Here is a 19,563-nt window from a genome sequence, read left to right on the forward strand (position 1 = left end):
TGAAGCATTGAAATAAACTTCTATTTCAGGTGGCCAAATTTTGTACAGGCTGAGTGAAAATTGATCATCTAGACTAGAGACCACTTTTATTCAGTTATACAAATCAACATATACAGATGGGAAGGCAGAAGAACGAACGAATGGAATAGACCAACTTAACTAGATACAGAAAGAAACATCAACATGGAATAAAGTTACAAGAAGCAAACATCAGAATGGTACAGTGCAAGAACTAATGAACTTTGGTCCTCAGAACTGTTACCATCATGAACTGGACGCCCTCTGATAAATGTGCTTAGTTCTTGGGTCAACGATTAGGCCCTTCCCGCCATTCACCTCCAGATCATGCCTGCAGGAATAAGTAAGTACCGCATCCTTTTCCAGTTTGTATGCGAATGTGCCAAGACCTGAAGGTATTGAGCAAGGCTACTTACTGAAAGACAAAATCGGGAATTGTAAGTTGCTCGCGTGGTACGTATCTGAACAGCTGAACAAGCCTATCCACATATACAACTTTCTTCCAGACCTAGGGGACAACAGGATTCTAAGATCTCATGCTGCACAGTTAAAAGAAGCACTAGAAAAGTCATTAGTCTGAACTAGGAGTTACCTCTCCATCTACAAACATCTGCATTGCCAAAACAGCTGTTCTCAATCCCAATGTTGGGTGGAGAACATAAATCGCCTGTTTGCAGTTGAACACTGTTAGAAGAATGAACCTGTTTATAGGATGAATTTGATACAAAAACAAGATACTAACATGAAGGTTGCGCTGATGTTTCCGTCCAAGTATTTGTTGTAATCGCTTCATGAATCCTAAATCTGGTTGCCTGGAAATTCAACAAGATGTTCCCTTTTTTACATTTTGAGTTTAAAGCAAATAATAAGCAATTTCTTCAGAACATATTTATCAGACACTTCACTCTTACGGTTGTAATGATGCTGCAGAGTGCAAGTATACAATTGTATATGGCTTCTGAATCAAAGGTTCAAACTCCTATGAAGAGAAAGATAATAACACAACTTTTCAGAATTAACTTAGTGGAAAAAAAACAAAACAAGATGTACAAGAGAGTTAAGCAATACATATATATACATGCCCTAATTGGGATAGTGGGAGTTATTCAAATTATCAAAAGCAAAGAGCAAGATAAGCAATATATATGCATGCTCTAACGGGGATAGTGGAAGTCGTTAAAATTATTAAAAAGCAAAGAGCAAGAAACTTTCAGTTTCACATTTGCAATGAGTACTCCCTATAAATAACTAAATGCCCTGAAATATCCAGAGGCCATCTCCACTTCTTTGGTTTCTGCTGTAAAAGATCATTCCTCAAATTCATATAATTTTGACAGGAGTGGTTTCATATAAAATGCCTGTATTACTTGGGTTCAGACCATTTAAAAAAAATTGAGTTTAAATGAAAGGTTACATGTCCTAGCACCAACAGAGTAATTATTTTATTCTCAATCCACGCCAATGTGGACAGTATTCTAGACATGCCAAGAAAAAAACAGAGTGAAAATAGGTACCCGTGTGAACCAATTTTTTTGACCTATATCACTAAACTACACAATGTCCAGTGAGCAATATGTCAAAGCTGATTTAGTCTTTTTTTTAAACTCAGACACAGCCGATAATTTCATTCCCACTTTGAGATTGAGCTACATGTGTATGGACAGCATGGTACACTAGACTTGCCAAGAACAAAATAGACTGGAGACAAGAATTCCTAATTTGTTCGAGAAAAAACAAGAATTCCTAATTTAAGCGATGCCATAATGCTCATTGCTCAGTGATAACAAAAAACCTAAGGGATTGCAATTTTCTTCAATGGGAAATAAGGAATTGTCCTATAGAAAGTTCCATCCCAAGACTTCTGGGCATCTACATTAAGATACATTACAGTCGGCGCAAAAAACATGCGCTATAGTAGCATAACTTTTGCCAGAGATGTATTATATCAATTACCTTCACTACATGCAGAACAAACCGTTCAAGATCAAGGCAACGAAGAAGAAAGTGCGCACCAACAACCACCATAACCGGGCGTCCTTCAATATCAACTCCACCACGATAGCTGCAGTTCATTGAGAACATCAGATTAATGGCAGTGAAGACACTAGAATGCATGTCAATAAACCATGCAGAGATACAAACATTATTAAGCACAATGAAATAGAAGTATAAAACCATAACTTGGGAAACCTACATACATTATTTTCATTTCAGCAATCTCTGAAAGATTCAGAGAATTCGCTTTAGCAAGGTATCGTGAATGAAGTGAATATTCCTCTGCTGCAGATAATGAAGGACAACCAAGATCACCATATCCAAGTAACCTAGCATAATTAAACCCCTTTTGAGCTTGAGCAGACTTTTCCCACTGCTCCCTGCGCCGCAGATCTGGATCTTTAATTATTGACATAAACGAAGGATCCAAATATGAATCCAATTTGAAAGAAGCCCTGTTTCAAACCAAGTAAAAATGAGTTGACGAACATCACACATAAACACCAACTATTTGAAGATCAAATATTTACAATAGTAATTGATACAAGGAGTCTTGTAGAGCAAAGAATGAGACAAAGAAACTGGAACAAATTATTTAGATGGGGAAAGGATCTACTAGAAAAGGCACAATTGTCTCAGCAAGTATAAAAGGATTTTTTTCCCCTATAAACAACAATAATAGAGACTTAGATAAATTGATCTGCGCAATGGAGTATCCTACTAAGAGAGAGAGAAAAAGGATATACTGAGATCAGGATCAGGTACCGTGACTATAGCATATTACTGTCTTGAGATTATATTGTATAAACTGTATATCGCTATCACAAAATAAAAACATATTTGAATTTTTATAAACTGAAGTAAAAACTTTTGAAAGTTTACCTCTTCAATGCCGATCCAGAATCAGAAAGAGGAAGATCTATAGGTGCTGCAGTCACTGTTCTGTCTACCACACCAGCAGGCAAAGGTCTTATTCTTATTTTCCTTTCATCAATTACTGTTTCACCATTCTCATCCCCGACATCAGCTGGGAGTTTTGATACCGCAATTTCTTCCTCCTGCTTGTCCCGAGGGAAATATAGAGGGAGCAATCTGCAGTGCTTAACTGCTTATAATCAGCGCATATGAACAAAATATAATGCAACTTCTAGGTTTCAGTTTAAGTACCGTTTGTATATCTCTGTGTCAGATGAAGATGTAGTACAAAACACAACACCAGCTATATTGCCTTTTTGCTTCTCCAGAAAACGTCTAACAGTTCCTGCAGGGCAAAAATGAATTCAGTAAACATGAAACTTTTTTTTATACTTTCCACTTTCTACCACTCACTGCTTCATCCTCTACACAGGAGTAAGAAGTGTGAGGGATGTCGAAAGTTTCCCTTTTGACTGGAAGTCGTTAGTATCAAAGGGAGCCTCCAAATTTACAGATCGAATATTCCCATTGACACATAAGAAATATTTCATAGCACAAGTAAAGAGAGAGTAAACAAATATTAAAAGAACTCACTTATTGCCACATGAGCAGCTGGTTCACGAGGGTAGTTTTTAGCTTCTGTGTATATGCAACCCATTGCGATGCTAACGAAATAAGAAATGAAACAAAATTATTAATAAAATTAAAATCCGGAAAGTTTAAAACGTGAAAAGCAACAATTTAACATCAGTTAAATTAAAATTAATAATATGATCCAAGAATCATGATTTGACATGTACCTTTCAAGACCATTCTCAATAAGCAGTTCCAAACAGGACCGGTAACAGTGACTAAGTGCATTCTCGGCAGCTGTGTGATACTTGACAGCATATTTGGGGCCCACAGTATGGATAACCTTCCTGTATAATCAATTGAAACATGCATCTTAGCATAACTGAAAATGCAAAAAACCAAAGAACAGTATAATGAATGTGAGTATTCAACAACTAGCTTCAGCACAACTAACTTTTACTAAACTTTAACTTATTAGCGTATTTTCGAAGAAACTATTGTGCCAGTTTGAATTATGGTTCAACAACAGTGCTTGTAATATAACAAAGTAGAAAGAGATATGAATCTCCAGAGTAGGGGCCATGCAAATGGGTGATACAACACAGGACAAAAAAGAAGTTGTCTTTTTATCAGGATCCTATGTGATTCCATAAGAAAAAAATGCCTGTGCTGTCCCTCATGGTCTGAGATTTGCAGAAAATCAAGTTGGGAACTTCTAATCAAACTAGGCAGTAGCACTCACTCGTCTAGCTTAAGGGCCACAGTTCTCATGGTGTGAAAGCACAGAATAAATTGATGTTGTCAACTTGTACCTTGCAGGAAGATCATAGGCATTAGTCATCTTTGCCATCCCTGTCCGGCACCCGCCCTGCAAAAAAGGTAGACCAATGGACAGATGATACTTAAAGTCTCTACCAGCACAATTAAGCTTGAGCAAACTTGTCGCCTAAACTTGTGAAGTGGAATAAGAAGAATTCGAAACAGTACCAAGGTGGCGCATTCCTCCGCGAGCCCTGACCCTGCTGCAGCGTGCAGGCCAGGACTACTGTGCGCCTCGTCCAAGCTCTGCACGAAAACCCAGAGCAACAAAAAAAAAGGAGCTTCAGCACCGTAATTCAGCTCAATTCCCAGCACTGCTAAGAGGATGGGGGTCAGGAATCGCGAACCTCGTTGGTGGAATTGACGACGGCGTCGACCTCGAGGTTCCAGGGGTGCCCTCGCCACAGGTAGATCCTGGAGTTGATCTCCTGGTCGACGGGGAACCGCGAGGCGCCGCCGCGGCCACCGCCGCCGGCGCCGTCGCCGGTGAGCGGGTCGGAGAAGGAGAGGAAGCCGGACGCGACGGGCGGCTCGGATCCGCCGCCCTCCGCGGAGGAGGTTTCGTCGGAGGCCGAGGGGAAGATGCGCTGGTCGGGGTCGCTCCAGCGCGGCACCCGGTCCAGCGTCACGGCCGGTTCGACGCCGCCAACGCCGGGCACCATGGCGCCCGCCGCGGCGGACGGCGGCGAGCGCGGCAGCATGGGGACGGAGGCGGGGTGGACACGCGATCAGCAGCGGGTAGGCGTGGAGGCGGAAGCGGCGGCGGGGAGGAGGAGGAGTGGTCAGGCAGGCCGTTAAGCCAGCGGTGGACGCGACGCGAGGAGGTGTGTGTGTCAGGTGTGCCAGAGATGGAGATGGGCACGAACGGGGCGAGGAGGACGGGTTTATGTTTGCTTGAGGCTGACACGTGGGTCCATGAAGCGTCACAGGCCCACCGTGTCAGGGATGGGCTCCTCTTCTGGGGGGTCGCTGCGCGCGTACGCGTAGCTGGGCGACCGGCGTGGCGCCGTTCGGTGTGCGAGTCGAAGCCGTGCTGGCTTCGTACACCCCTACTACGGGAATTTGTTTTAATTTTAACCCTTTAATCTAAAATTTTATAGCTAGCCCCTCCCGATCCATATGTCAAGAAGTAATCCTTTTATCACACCAAGCTCTATGTCGTGACTAATATTTGGGTCGCGCCACATACAATGATGTGACTAAAATATCACGTTGGTGTAACACAAAATTGATTTTCACGTGATGCGGACATGTCCAATGAGGTGGCGCCACCTTGGCGTGACTCACAAAGGAGTCACGCCATGCATTCTGGCATGACAGACAATAGCTAGGTTGCTGGCTCGGTTCTCTGTTTTAACTAGTTAATGATCTTTTAAATTTTTCAAACTTAAACTTAAACTTGGCAAGTAAAACATATAGTGTGCATGTTTTCACTTTAAAATATGGTGTAGAAAATGAAGAATCTAATTTTCAGAATAGGCTAGGTGTTATTGATTGTCCCTACAGATGAACTCTAGTTCTGACTAAAATTGAGGGGTCTTAGGAAGGAGTTTATCGATACTGAAGATTTTAATCATGAGCTTACTTCGTGAAAACAAAAGAAGATAAGAAATAAGATTGGCACATACCCTCCAATTAAGTTGTGTTGGTTGTTGTCATCCATATACAATATGGAGCTAGCGTGGATATAATGTGGGTGGAACATATGAGTTATTGGTGGCTTTATTGCGGAAACCTCATGACGATAGCATCATCATCATGTCATAGTAAATTATTGCTTTGATATTATTTCGAGTTAATGTTTTTATAGCTGGTGATTCAGAGAGCTGCTGATTCAGAGAAACTAACACACGTAATTATGAAGATTTCCAGAAGGGGTCTTGATATCTTAGTGCTCACACAAAAATTTAACCTACATCTTCCATAAATAATGGAGGTGGGACCCACATGTCATTGTGATGGGTACCTGTGCCATAAGTACCCCAGGGGAGCGACTCCTGACAGCCCGCTCTCTGACCTCAGGGATGGATGGGACATGTGGCACCCCTCCGACCTCCCTAGGTGGACCTCCCTCTGACGCCTCACCCAAAGGACCGATCCCACGTGGCCTCGAGGAAGGGAGCCATCATGACCGGTACGACGCGCTAGGAGCGTGACCCTAGCGCACTTGCCCATCGACGCGTCCGCGTCAAGGGTTGGGCGGTACAGTCTCGCCCGCCACAACACCAGCCCACGTCTAGGACGTGGCCCACAGGGGGTCCCGGTACAAGCACCAGCCAGAGAAGGCTACTCGACCTCTTGGCGGGAGGTTGGGAAGCGCAGCCCCAACCGCATGGCAGCGGCCGTTGATCGAGCGGTTGCATGCCAACTCTTGTGCGTGGAGGGGTGCACGTCGCACGCCCTTTCCCCTGCAACAGGGTTGATGAACGGGATAGCCGCCACGGACACACACACACAACACAACACAACCATGCACGCTTACAAGCACCCCGCTGTAAACCTCTCATGCACTCGAGCTCAAGGAATCCAATCTGCTGCCTAAGTTGTAGCCGTCACCTGAGATAGATAGCGAGAGCTTGGACGATGTTTGCTTGACATACGTGTATGTGCGGCATGCGTCTGGACATGCGGTTGGTTAACGAGCAGACTCAGCTAAAAGGATCTAGGATGTCGAATAGAGCCTGAAAATATTTACAACTTTGAATAATTTTATCAGCGACTTCCGGAATCGCAACTTACAGAATGTTCGGAGAAATCTTCGGATTTTCCAAGGATTTTCCGAAGATTAGAAGATTTAAAGTGCAAACTTATGAAATACTTGCCAAAATATAAATCACCGAATATAAGTTAAGCAACAGGTTATTTTAGGCCTTTGGCACAAGATAGAACAGCTGGAAACTTGCTAGAAATGTAGATCGAGTACAAACTCTAGAAATATGTTATATGCTTGAAAAATGAACGAATTTAAGAACAACAAGCACAAGAGACATAAGGATTTATTTCTCGGAGTTCAGCTTCACACCTTGAAGCCTACGTCTCCATTAAGGACCCACAAAGGGTGGGTTTTTCACTACTAAGCCACTTTCCTCCCTGTAGCGACCACAAAGATCAAGCTAGAGTCACATACTCAATCGTCGGGGTAATACAAACTTCCGGTGGGTAGCCACACTCCTTGGATGCTCCATGGGCAATGCCTAGCTGGCTAGGAGCTTGAAGCTCCAAGAGTAATAAATGCGGAACCATTGGCTTGACAAAGAACAAGGTGCTCAAGAGATTGGAAATCAGCTCACTAGCATTCTCCCTTGCTCTCCCTTGAATCTCTCCTTAAATCCCCCACCAAATATTCAACTAAAGGCCAAGAGGGGAGTAAAGAGGGGCTTTGAATGTTTCTAAACAGCTCAGGTCAGTGTGAGGTTGAGAGAGAGACTGTGGGAGAGGGTATTTATACCCCTTCATCCCGAAACTAGCCATTGGGGGTTAAGTTTCAGAACTTTTTTCAGGCTTCTGGAACCTTCAGATTCTTCTGGAAAACTCTGGACCTCCAGAACTCCTACAGAAACTGTGCAAACTTTGGAATATTCCGAAAGATTTTTGGGAAAAATCCGAAACTCTCAAGTTAGGATCAATCTATGTTTTCCGGACCTCTGGAACTCCTACGGAAACTCTGTAAACTCCGGAATATTCCGGAAGATTTTTCGGAAAAATCCGGAACTCTCAAGTTAGCACCAATCTATGTTTTCTGGACCTCCGGTACGGAAACTCTGCAAACTCCGGAATATTCCGGAAGATTTTTCGAAAAAATTCGAGGCTCTCAAGTTAACACCAATCTAAGTATCCCCATGTGATATGCAGATGCAAAGGTACCTCTCATAAGTTTGTTAGGTCATCTTGAGCATCTTTTTTCAACGTAAAGACCAAAGATTACGCATCCCTCTTAATAGTGCGGCATTCCTAAACTCAAATTCAAACTGAAAATAAATTTAGTCTTCAAAGTATGTCGTTTATCTATTCATTTCCTTTTGAGGGATCAATCATAAGTGCTCCATGTCCAATAATCCTTTTAAACCTACTTAGGCACTTGAAACTTTATTAGATACTTAAGTTTGTGTCATTAATTCACTAAAACCCACTTAAGGGGGCCAAGATACTCTTCAACGGCTCAACTCTATGCGGCTTGTTGTCTAAACGAGCTAGCTCCATTCGGCTTGTTAAGAAACGAGCAAAAAAGCTAGTTTGGCTTGATTCGGTCCAGTTCGACCACATCAATTTTGTTTCCCAGTACGAACCAGCAACAACCGTTCAAAAACACACATGGTTCACACTAACAAATCACAATTTACTTAACTACGATTCACAAGTAATAAATATGATTTCCTTCTGAGTTAAGAGCACAAAATAATCCCCTAATAAAATAAACGAAAAAAGCAAACAAACACCGTGAGATGTCTACAGATGACACAAACGACATGCACTAGAGCCGTGGAACATGGTGGTTACTTGGTTTTGATCTCTATAGGTACAACTAATAACACTTAGCCTATTTAGAGCTGTGTTCGGCTGGGCTACAAATAAGTCGTATCCGGCTTTTTTTTACTGTTTGAACAGTTTACAGAGAGAAGTAAAAAAAACGGCTGAACAGCCGGCTACAGCTTATTTTGGCTTATTGGAACGTATTTCTAAATTTCCACACCATGTTTTGGAGTGCAAACACTTAAAATGGAACGTATGCACTCTATAGAATATACTTGTTGAGTTTAGCGAATTTAGAAAGCCATTAGCTAATTAAAATGGAGGAATCAAATAGGCAAAGTGATATGTATTTTTATGCACTTAGGAGCACGTAGGCAGCTAGCAGCTCAAAGAGCTGGTCACGCCCTGTGCTTTTAGCCAACCCAGCTCCATACTATACTCAATTTTTATTTATACTATAATGTTATATTGGTCATGTCATTGCATGTGGTGTGTGACTCAATTATTAGTCATGCCATAGAGTTTGGCGTGACCAAAATGGCTATTTTATCAGGAGGGCTTATTTATAAAATTTTAGATTAAAAAAAGATTAAATAAAAAAATCCTCCTACGAGCACGCGTGTTTGTACACCTGGGTCGTCGCGTCGCGTGGTGGATCCGGCCCCGTGGACCACGACGTGTGGGCCCCTTCTGGTGGGAGATGATTGAATAGGAAGGGAAGTTCGGCTCGGGCCGGATCGAGCCCACGAGAGGACAAGCAAGCGAGTCCGAGACGGGATGGGCCTAGGCGCCCGCGGGATCCGTGTCCGTAATTCTTTGGATCGAATCTGGCCAACAGTTTGTTGACGGGGGATCAGCTCATCTCTCTCTCTGAGCTGGGCGACATGTTGAGCAAAGCAAAGGCAAGCGAGAGCAACGCATGTGTTGCTTGATGATGACCATGCCTGGGCGTCGCAGTCCAATGCAGGCAGTTCGACTGTTGGAGAGATGAGATGGCTCAACGACCGAAGGATTTAGCATGTCTGTCTGTCGTTTCTTTTCGAGAGGATGAGCACGATCATCTTCGATCAACCTATCTAAGCACAATATACTGAATCCCATCTACATGTTTTTAAGCAGAATGGCAATAGAGACCATGAAGACCCAGACAATCAAGCCCCCATACGCTGTTCAACATTTATTAGTAGAATTTTTTTTTACTATTTTATGTTTGTATCCATGCATTCAACATTTTGAATACTCTGTTCAACTGTGCAATACTCCTCAATACATAGTTCAACATTTTCAAAATCTACTTTTAACATCACATGTGAAAACGTTGAGTTAGTACTACGTGTGAAATGTTGAGCGAGCCTTGTTTTTTAAATTTTTTTGAGGTAGTACAATTAAAATCTTGAAGTTCAAACGGATATCAAAAGACGTTTCACGATTTGGGGAAATTGATTTCATATTTCATTCCGATTTTCTTTCGCGCAATCTGTCACGCGGGGGACATGTGACCCAACTAAATCTAAGTAACTACGCCCGTATGCCAACTTTGCTTCCTTAACCGCTCGTGTCATCTCAGCTTGCACGAACCGTGAACATTGTTAAGCTGGTTTTCCCAGGGAAGATAGATACGAAAATCAATGGCAGTAGACGACACGGTGAATCCAGGCGGCTCCAGGAAAAAGCCCAAGCCTGGAATGCTTTCGGCCTGGCCCAATAGTGAATCAGGCTGTCCCCTTACTCTCACACTCAGCAGCGGCTCTCAGACAGAACGCCTGCAAATGGACCCCCAGCCCAAACTCGGAAGTAACCAAAGAGCCCAACAAAATACTAGGCTGACGGACCGGAAGAGGCCCAGTCCGACTCGAACACTGCGGCCTGCTGCGGCCCACAGGAGAAAAGGGTCATCCAAGAAAGGGCGGCCGACGGTGGGCGCTAGGCATTGACGACTGTACCATCGTGGGGGTGGGGCGGAGGGCGACGGCCGCGGCGGCGACGGCAACCAAGCCGCCCCCGATCGAGATCGATCGATCGACCGATATCAACTAGCGAGGAGGGACGAGGCGGCAGCAGCAAAGTGCCAACGGTACTATGCCCGGCAATGGCTGCGGCGCAGGTCCGAAGGCGAGGCATGCCCACCCTCCTCGCCGCCGCGCTGGTTTCTGGGACTTGCCGAGCCCGCGCCTCCGGGCGTCTCGCCGTCCCCTACCTCCTTGCTCGCCGAGTCGCCGTGCGGGGAATTTCAGAGAAGGTCGGATTGCCTACCTGATGCAGTGCTGGCACTGGCAGTGAGGCAGAGGGGTCCTGAAGAATTCCTTACCTGCTACTGAGGCTCCGGGGTCTTGGCGCCGAATTGCAGCACTTGCCTGGGTGGAATTGGCCATTTTTGCATCTGCGAGAATGCACGCGCGCCCCTCCATCAGATCGATCAGGGTTGTATCCGTACTGGCCAGAGCCAGAGCTGTACCTGCCGAAGTGTGTACTGTTCAAGATTGCTTCCTCTGTGTGCGAACCTGAAATCAGTGTTGCTACTTCATCAATGGTGCAGTGGACAGCGGTAACTCGTGTGTTCAGTTGATGGGAGTTCAGCAGCGGTGTCAGGATTGTTTCAGGCCGAAGTTGTTCAATGTTCCAGAATCCAGAGTCTTCAGGTATGTTGTTGTCAGGATAGCTCCCAGGTTTCAGATTGCTCAGTGGTGTACTGCCTGCGCTATTATGCAAATCAACGGAGGGCAGAGCTGCTGACCTGCTGTTGGCGTGGATCCAAAAATACCTGTTTTGCGCGGTGGTATTGTTCTGTTCAGATTTTTGTTTGACCTTGTAAGCCTGATCCATATGTTCAGACTTCAGAGCATCTCCAGTTATCAAATGTGCACGGAATTTGTAAACGACAGTGGACCACTCGTGCTTGATATGTTCATATTCAATTGTTCAGGACGAACCAGCGCAAAAAGCTGCATTTGTCTGTCACACAGTTCAGCATTCAGAATTTTCTGTTTCATGTGCTGCTTCATGGAGAAACTTGAGATTTCAAATCTCTTGAGGAGAGGACTGAGCAACATCCATGCAAAATGAGCGTGAAAAGTAGCATCAACATGAACATTTGAGGCACAAGGGGCAGAGGCTGGACAAACTTTATCAGAGTATAACTTTCGTGCACAGTGCACACGTGGACCTAAACTGTAAAAACAATGCAGCACAGAGAGAACACTTCAGAGTTCAAATTACTTCTGTTGCAGGATAACTCTTGGAGAAGAAGGCAGTGTTGTATACGGAGTACTATATAAAATACAAAATGATTGCAACCCTTCCAAAAGGTATCAAGTAGAATAAAAAAACTAAAAAGGAAGGAAAACAAAGTTCATCCTTTCAAGATTCATGCCCTGCTGTAGGATTGCTCTCCAAATTGTAAAATTGGTGGACGATTCAGGATATCTTTCAAAAGATGGATTTTACTGTACTTTAATTTCTAAGGTGCCAATCTGCAACCGTGAAAATTACCATGAAGCATTTTATTTTCATAGTGGTTGGTTAATCTCCACCTAATATTAAAGTGTGGGTGTTTTTTCCAACCATCGTGGTTGTTTTGCAAAAAGTCCCTTAACTTTTTCGTAACCAACCCGCAGTCCTTGGAATATGTTTTGACAATATTGCAAAAAGGTCCCCAAACTTTACTGCAATTGACCCGAGGTCCAGCCTTTGCTCCTGTTCTTTTATCCCGCCCACACAGCGGGCTTGCTGGCGGCAGCGTGGGACGCGCGCCACCGCTCTGTCGCTCGCGTGGCCAACCCTCCCCACGCTCACCACGCACTACTGCCGCTCGCCCTGGCGAGCAGCTGCTCCCTCAGGCTGCACGCCCTACCTGCCACCTGGACCTAAGGGTGAAGGAGAGAGGAGGAAGGGAAAAGGAAATAAGGAGCCGAGTGCCTCCTTGCAGTCAACTAAGTAGAGCCATGTGCCAGCGAGGGCATGGCGCCGGGGGAGGGGGGAGGGGCAGCGGCAGTTGGCAAGCAACGCAAAACAGGGACGGATGCCAGGACCTCACACCCCCCTCTCAATGATGTCCATCCCCTTCAGATCCAGAACTAAGGCATCCACGTCTAGCAATTTGGGGCTCGATTTTGCACTTGATTGGAACGATTTGGAGTGGATTATAGAAGGGAGGTGGATGGAAACAAGAAGAGGAGAACGCACTCCTGCTCGTGATGGCCAGAGGCGCTGTTGCCTAGCGCTCGAAGTGTGAATGAGGCTAGACACGGGGAGGATGAGCACTTGCCTAGGCAACAGCAAGGGCGGCAAGATGCGCAGCGCTTGAGCGACAGCGAGGATGGGGCAAGATGCAGGTGGCACCAATTGACGATGAGGTAGCGACTGACTGGATGACGATGAGTACAGGGGAAATCGAATGAATGGATGGAGCGGAGGTTAAGTGGTGAATTTTTTTTATTTCCATGTGTGGGTCCCACGTAATAATCAGATGGCATCAAACCATCCATAAATATCTTCTACTACTATACTTGCAAAGAGATGACTACCAAGGACAATGCACCAACATATTGTGAAGCGAAGCCAACATATTAGGAAGAAGCGAATAATAACGTGAGAGCAAGTAAGGACCCATAATAATGCACGAGCATTTCTGCTAGTTCTTCCAAAATTTCGTGAATAGAACCTTGCACACCATTTGATTCCTATTTTTTTTTACAGCAAACAGCATTCAAACGGAAACTTAGAAAAAATATGGTCAGCAAACTTCTATCTATTACTGACATGGCCAACAGTGCTACTCCAGCAACCAGTAGTTCTTTGGAAGCAGTAACTTTCTTGCTTTTTGTCAACCCTAACCAAACCAAAATTTGAGCTGGGAACTCAACTGGATTTTCCAGCACCATGTAATGGACTATGGAAAGTCATGGCAACCAGATAAAGAGCATGTAAACTTTTTCACAGAAGTGTAAATTCAGAGATTGACAGGATCACAGATCAGTGCACCTGCTGTGTTTAAGCACCAAGGAGCAAGGAAGAACTGAAATGGATCTTAGGCCTCTGAAAAAACTGATGTCAAGCAATTTGTCTAGGACAGCTGGACAATTTTACAGAGAGGTATTTTGGTCCTTAGACTTGGCAAAAGTAAAGATTGAGCCTGTTTACTTAAAAAACCCTCCCTCCATTTAATTACTAATCTAGTTTCTACTGTTACCTTCCCTTTTAGATGCCGCTAACTCCATGCCAGGATCTATACAATGACTGAGCTGTTGTTCTTAACTGTGCCTTCGTTTCGGATACGGATGTTTCACAGCTAGCTTCCTGATTTGTTCAACCAATGGTGGCTCCAGGTCCAGCAGTGTATATTTTTGTATGTTTTTCTGAATTGAGTTAAAGAAATGCAATTAGCGGTTAGTATTAGAAATTTAAGATAGAAGATTACCTATTTATTAGATGAAACCCTGACCTGGTATGCTCTCAACAGATTTCGCCACTTATCCTGAACCATGAAACAATACAAGAGTATGATATTAGCCAGTAGCATGTGAATGAATTTACTATATGGTGCAATGTATCACTAATCTACTGCACCTTAAGGTTGACTGCTGTCCTAACTGATGTCTTGAAATACTTCTTCTTCAGCTTGCTCCATCGTCCTACACCAAATTTAGATACACCATGTACCAGTAACTTCACTTCTTTAGCTGTCCAATGGCTATTGTTTTTTCTAGTTATGTATTTCCCGGCCCTTCTTAAAGGTATTCCTCCGAAGAACAATGTGTCCTGTCAAACAACCAAAGATAGTCATGGAATTTTTTTCAGCCTGATAGATGATAGACTAAAAAAAGAATCTGACCTCAAAGAGGGTGCAATAGAAAACATTAGAATAAATGTGTAAAACACGCTATTAGAACAAAAATAAATAGTTGGTTTCCTTCCTGAAATAATTATACTAGTCTATTTTCTCTCTGATCTTGAAGAACAATAAATTTCCTCAAGAAACAGTACGCAGAAGCAAAGTTTTTTTTATCTTCTAATCGTTTCTTATTTTGTTAGTTGAATTAAAGGGATTCTCTTGGCAAATTAACTTGTGCGTACCCATGGAGATGTCCTTCTCTTGCGCGTTCCTCTTCGACCACTTCTCCTACATTCCATCTGTCATGAGGAAACTGATTGTCAATACCTTGTCCCATCCATGTTTTTATCAGGTTAAAAGTCTACTTGTACCAAGATTTAGTGATTGGTGAAACACATCAATATCTATTTGATAAATTCCATAATCATACCTGATGATGGCTAACTGTGTCCTGTAAAGGAGATTCATGTAAACCACCTGCAATAGAGTCTCTATAAATGTTATTCCAAGCCATAAATAGTATAACTGTTTCAAGAAACAGTTTTTTTGGAATTTGAATAAAGCAGAACCTTTACAGTGAGCTCTCTGTATACAGACCTAATGCAAAGTGAAGGCATACCATCGAAGTGTATAGCTTGATAATTAAAAGTTCCTCTTAAGATTAAAGTGTTTTTATGGTATTTGAAAAAGGGGTTGTGTTAACAAAAGATAACCTTGCTAAAAGAAAGTGGCAGGGGTGTACTAAATGTTGTTTCTGTGACTCCGAAGAGACTATCCAATATCTATTTTTCGAGTGTCATCTGGCATATTTCCATTGGAATACCGTGTACATCTCTTTTGGCATTCACCATCATCCTGTACAACAGATCTTTTTGGTTCTTGGCCTAAAAGGTTTCCTTTGAAGCTTAGAAATCAGGTTTTAATAGGTGCAACGGCCCTTGTTAAATCAGGTTTTAATAGGTGCAGCGGCCCTTGTTTGGGCTATTTGGTTGAGTAGAAATGATATAGTATTTAAGAGCTTCAGGGGACGTACTGGATCAGGTGTTGGTCGCGTGTTGGTCGCTGCTCTTTAAAGAGGAAGAGAGGTTAAATCTAAAGAAGGGAGGCCGCACATTGGAGGTCCCCGTCGTGGAACTTTTCAGTAATTTCGGATGGAAATTCAGCAACAGAATCAAGGCTTAGGGTCTTTTCATGTTTTGTCTGTCATTTTCAAAGTCTTGTAATCATCGCTTTGGAAGCATAAGGTGGTCTAAGTAGCGCGTTTTGTTTATGTTCCCTAACGGTTGCAGGCACTCACTTGTGAGTGTTGAGGTTGGAATATTTTTCCGTAATCTAAAAATGTGTAAGAAACAGTGGGAATTGACAGTAATAACTAAACAGTGTACCTGATAACCATTCATCCAGGTCTGCCTCATCTCTGGGTTCTTCCAGAAGTTTTAGGATCAACACGGCATCATCATCTCGTGCTCGATAATTCTCCATCTGTTAAAAAAACATAACATCAATATTGATTGCCCTGTTCATTTGCTTGACAGCATTTGACACCATATTGATTAGAGGCTCATGAATCTGTTTCTTTAACAAACGATGAGGACGACACTATCCAGGAAATTTCACTGTGGGATCTCCAGTTTTAACTCTTTATAGGCTGTAGAATGCGCATTTGCAAATAAACAGTGGAACATGTGCCGGTAATCTGGAGATGATAGCTGCTCTCAAGAATTGGAGGTTGACCTACCAAGAAGTCAAACTCTGTTAAATTTCTGCCCAACTAGTAGTTCAATAAATGGTGGAACCCAGTGGAAGAGAAGTTGTCTTAAACAAAAAGGAATCTGGGAGATTCCTATGATTCGGGAAAGAAAAATCAGAGATCTGTCATTCGGCAAGTTAAAAAAAACTACAATTTTCTCCCAAAAGTTGATTTACTAAAACTAATTTCCACTCTTCCAATTCGAGAAACAAAATTCACTCGTTCCCCGTGGCCGTAGAGAAACCAGATTGGGGAGACAAGCTGAAAATTAAACGCAGAAAAAGGCCAAGAAGAAATAAATTAAGCAGGATAACCTCGAGTTTGTCCCCGCGCAAGACAGGGTCGCCGCGTCGCGCGCTGGCCGCACAAGCAACGCTCACACCCGCGCGCGCTGCCACCTGATGGCTCCGGCGGCGCACGTCGCCGCCCTGAACCCCGGCCTCGCCCTCGTCGGCCTCACCGCATCCCAGAACCCACCCTTGCAACACACAAGCGCCCTCGCCGGCTTCACCAGACGGTGCGGCGGTGGCCGCCCGTGCACCACTTCAGTTTAACAAAAACGCGAGCTTTTCCAACCACAGGTGACCCAAGAAGCACGAATGCAGACAGAAATGTGTAGAAAGGGGGCGCCTTTGATACGGGAAGGAGAGATGTTTGGTTGCATTCATCCAGCAACAACATAAAAATCCAACCTTTTTCATCCAGATTCAGCTGGTGACCGTGGCGAGCATTGGGAAAGTGAAATCGCCGCGGCGATCCTCGTTACCTGGAGTCCGCAGGCGGTGCTGCTCGCGAGGCTGAGCTGCAGATCGCCGAGGAGGCCGTCCAGTCCCTGCTCCGCTTCCTCCACCGGCAACCAAAACAGCCCCGTCTGCTCCATCTCCGGCGAGCAAAAGCTAATCTCCGGCTGCTCCATCGGCGCCAAGGGAAATGCTCTGTGAAGAAACCGTGGATAAATCAAAATTTGCCAAAAGTAGCAACACGGAGAGGACAAAGGGAGCGCAAGAAAGCAGAGGAATCGATGGGTTGATGGATCGATCCTACTGCAGCTGTGCGTCGATTACGGGCGGCCCGACGAGGGCGGTGGTGAGGAGACGAGAGGAACGAAGAGCTGCCGAGCAGGCCCAGCCGCCTCGGAGGCGAGAGGAAGGCGCGGATGAGGGCGGAGGCAGACGAGAGCAAAGGCGGCTGCGGCCTATGGGACGGAGGAAACCATATGCTAATATACGAGGGGGTTGGGAGGGCGGAATTGAGCTCCAGTATAGGCTGGGGGTGACATCCGGATGTCACTCTCTATTTTTTAAGATGTTTTCAAATAATTTTGATATGTAAATGAATTTATTACGGTAAAAAGAGAATCTAACTTTTGAGTAAAACATAATGATCTGCTATTTTAAGAAAATGTTTTGAAGAATGCATTTGGCTATTTGTTGGGCGTGCCTCCTAACAATCATATGCTTGAAAATAAAAAAGTTATCATATGCTTAAAATGTAAAAGTTTACAATCACGGGTAAATTAAATAGAGAAGAACAAGAAACAGTTCATTAGTGGAGGTTATTGTTCTAGAAGGGTTCGATGGTGCTGAGATTAAAAGGATTGTCTTGGAACTTGCTAGACCGATAGTAGTGACGGATTGTGGATATGGCGGAAAGACGGTGTAGTTGCAGGTATAGTGTTTACGGTGGGAGTAAATAAAAATGAAGTGGCTGGTATGGTTAATATAAGCTTCTGGATAGACATGTTGCAGAAAGAAGAAAGAAAAGAACAATTCAAAGTAGAAGTTGTACCAGTTACATATGTATTTGGATCTTGGTAGCTAAGTTGGCCCAGCAGTTCTTGTGGGAGCCTCTGTCGTACTGTAAATCAGGAACCGGTTTGCAGCGCTTGGGTTCTTGGGCGCTGAAATATGTTGTGCAGTACTACACAATAAGAGCAAAAAGATGGCTTGCTGATCCAATTGTACACAAAAGATAAGCTTCAGAGGTTGTTTAATTAATTATACTAACATATGTCTAATCCATTAGAAAGTGGAATGAATTTAAGAGTGATGATATATCTACGAGTGACGACTCAGTAGATGTCTCATTTTATAAAAAGAAGGAGTTTAGAAGTTGATGTGACTAATCATAGAGGAAGGGCTAGAGAATGAACTAAGAGTAATAAAGGCTTTGGAGGGATAGTGAATGAGATGGTTTCTCAATTGGATATACTCCCGTTTACGAGGTATGGTAAGATTTGACGTGATTTTCCAAATAACATTTATCTTATCTTATATTATTTATGGTTATAAAATTATAATCATGGTAGAGTATATCTGATTAAAAATCCAACCATATAAAATTTATATTTAAAAATAAAAAATTAATAGGCAAATTATTGGTAAAAATAGCAAAGTTTAAATTGATAAGCGTGTGTGCCTTATAAATAAAAATGGAGGGAGCACGAAGCATTGAAATGGTTCATATGCACGGTATAATAACAAAGACAACGATGCTGGTGATGCATGGCATTATGACAAGTATAACACACTACACACGGTACAAAGTTATACTCCAATTTCTTATCATCAACGTGGCCCGTCATCTATGAATAATGAAATAACTACAGTTGAGAATGGCCCTCATATAATCAAATTAGTAGATTTTTTTTGTTAGTACGGTAACTGTTGCACCTTTTCTTGCTTAAAAACAAACTTGTAGTTCAAACGATGTGCGCGTGGCTAGCTTATAGCTTAGGTCAGCAAAACACACACAAACACACCTTGAATTTGAACAGCGAGCAAAATCATGCTTAAACGAGCATGGCGCTTTCTTCTACAGTAACACAGAGCCCATGCACACAGGCTCGATTCATTATTGCGTCAGCCACGACGACCAGTGATCCTTCTCCAACCCTCCTTTTGTTTTCTTTTGATGTGCCCCCAAAGTGGACGGAGAATATATGCATCCTCTCTGAAGCAAAAGCCACTGGCGCAGGTAGATACACTGACACGTCGATCGACATCATGCGTGCATTAGCGTTATCGAGTTGTTCGTGCTTGTGAGTTGTGACCCAAAGAAATACACAGCTGATGGAGAAGGTAGCTATAGCTAGGTTTCCTATCAGCATGCAGATCACCAGAGGTAGGTGGACAGTTTGGCACTGTGTACTGATAGACCTAGCTCCCTGTCAACCGGTATGGGTCGGCGTGAT

General features: G+C 43.6%; 2 protein-coding genes across 2 annotated transcripts; both read right to left on the bottom strand.

The window, feature by feature from the left end:
* LOC101779986 (protein GDAP2 homolog) lies at positions 1-5,180 on the bottom strand. Its single transcript, XM_004982944.3, has 14 exons — positions 4,668-5,180; positions 4,489-4,566; positions 4,314-4,369; positions 3,729-3,848; positions 3,523-3,593; positions 3,181-3,274; positions 2,896-3,105; positions 2,217-2,468; positions 1,972-2,080; positions 930-997; positions 761-830; positions 611-685; positions 435-526; positions 1-349 (listed from the first exon to the last, which is right to left on the bottom strand). The coding sequence occupies exons 1-14, from the start codon at positions 5,019-5,021 to the stop codon at positions 265-267; spliced, it is 1,734 nt and encodes a 577-aa protein (XP_004983001.1). The 5' UTR covers positions 5,022-5,180; the 3' UTR covers positions 1-264.
* Positions 5,181-13,713: 8,533 nt separating this feature from the next.
* On the bottom strand, positions 13,714-17,556 carry LOC101754485. The gene is made up of 7 exons (XM_004986492.3): positions 17,137-17,556; positions 16,006-16,102; positions 15,051-15,097; positions 14,863-14,919; positions 14,356-14,547; positions 14,231-14,263; positions 13,714-14,144 (listed from the first exon to the last, which is right to left on the bottom strand). The coding sequence occupies exons 1-7, from the start codon at positions 17,284-17,286 to the stop codon at positions 14,040-14,042; spliced, it is 681 nt and encodes a 226-aa protein (XP_004986549.1). The 5' UTR covers positions 17,287-17,556; the 3' UTR covers positions 13,714-14,039.
* Positions 17,557-19,563: the final 2,007 nt, after the last annotated feature.

The sequence above is a fragment of the Setaria italica genome, chromosome IX, assembly GCF_000263155.2.
Source record: "Setaria italica strain Yugu1 chromosome IX, Setaria_italica_v2.0, whole genome shotgun sequence".
Lineage (NCBI taxonomy): Eukaryota > Viridiplantae > Streptophyta > Magnoliopsida > Poales > Poaceae > Setaria > Setaria italica.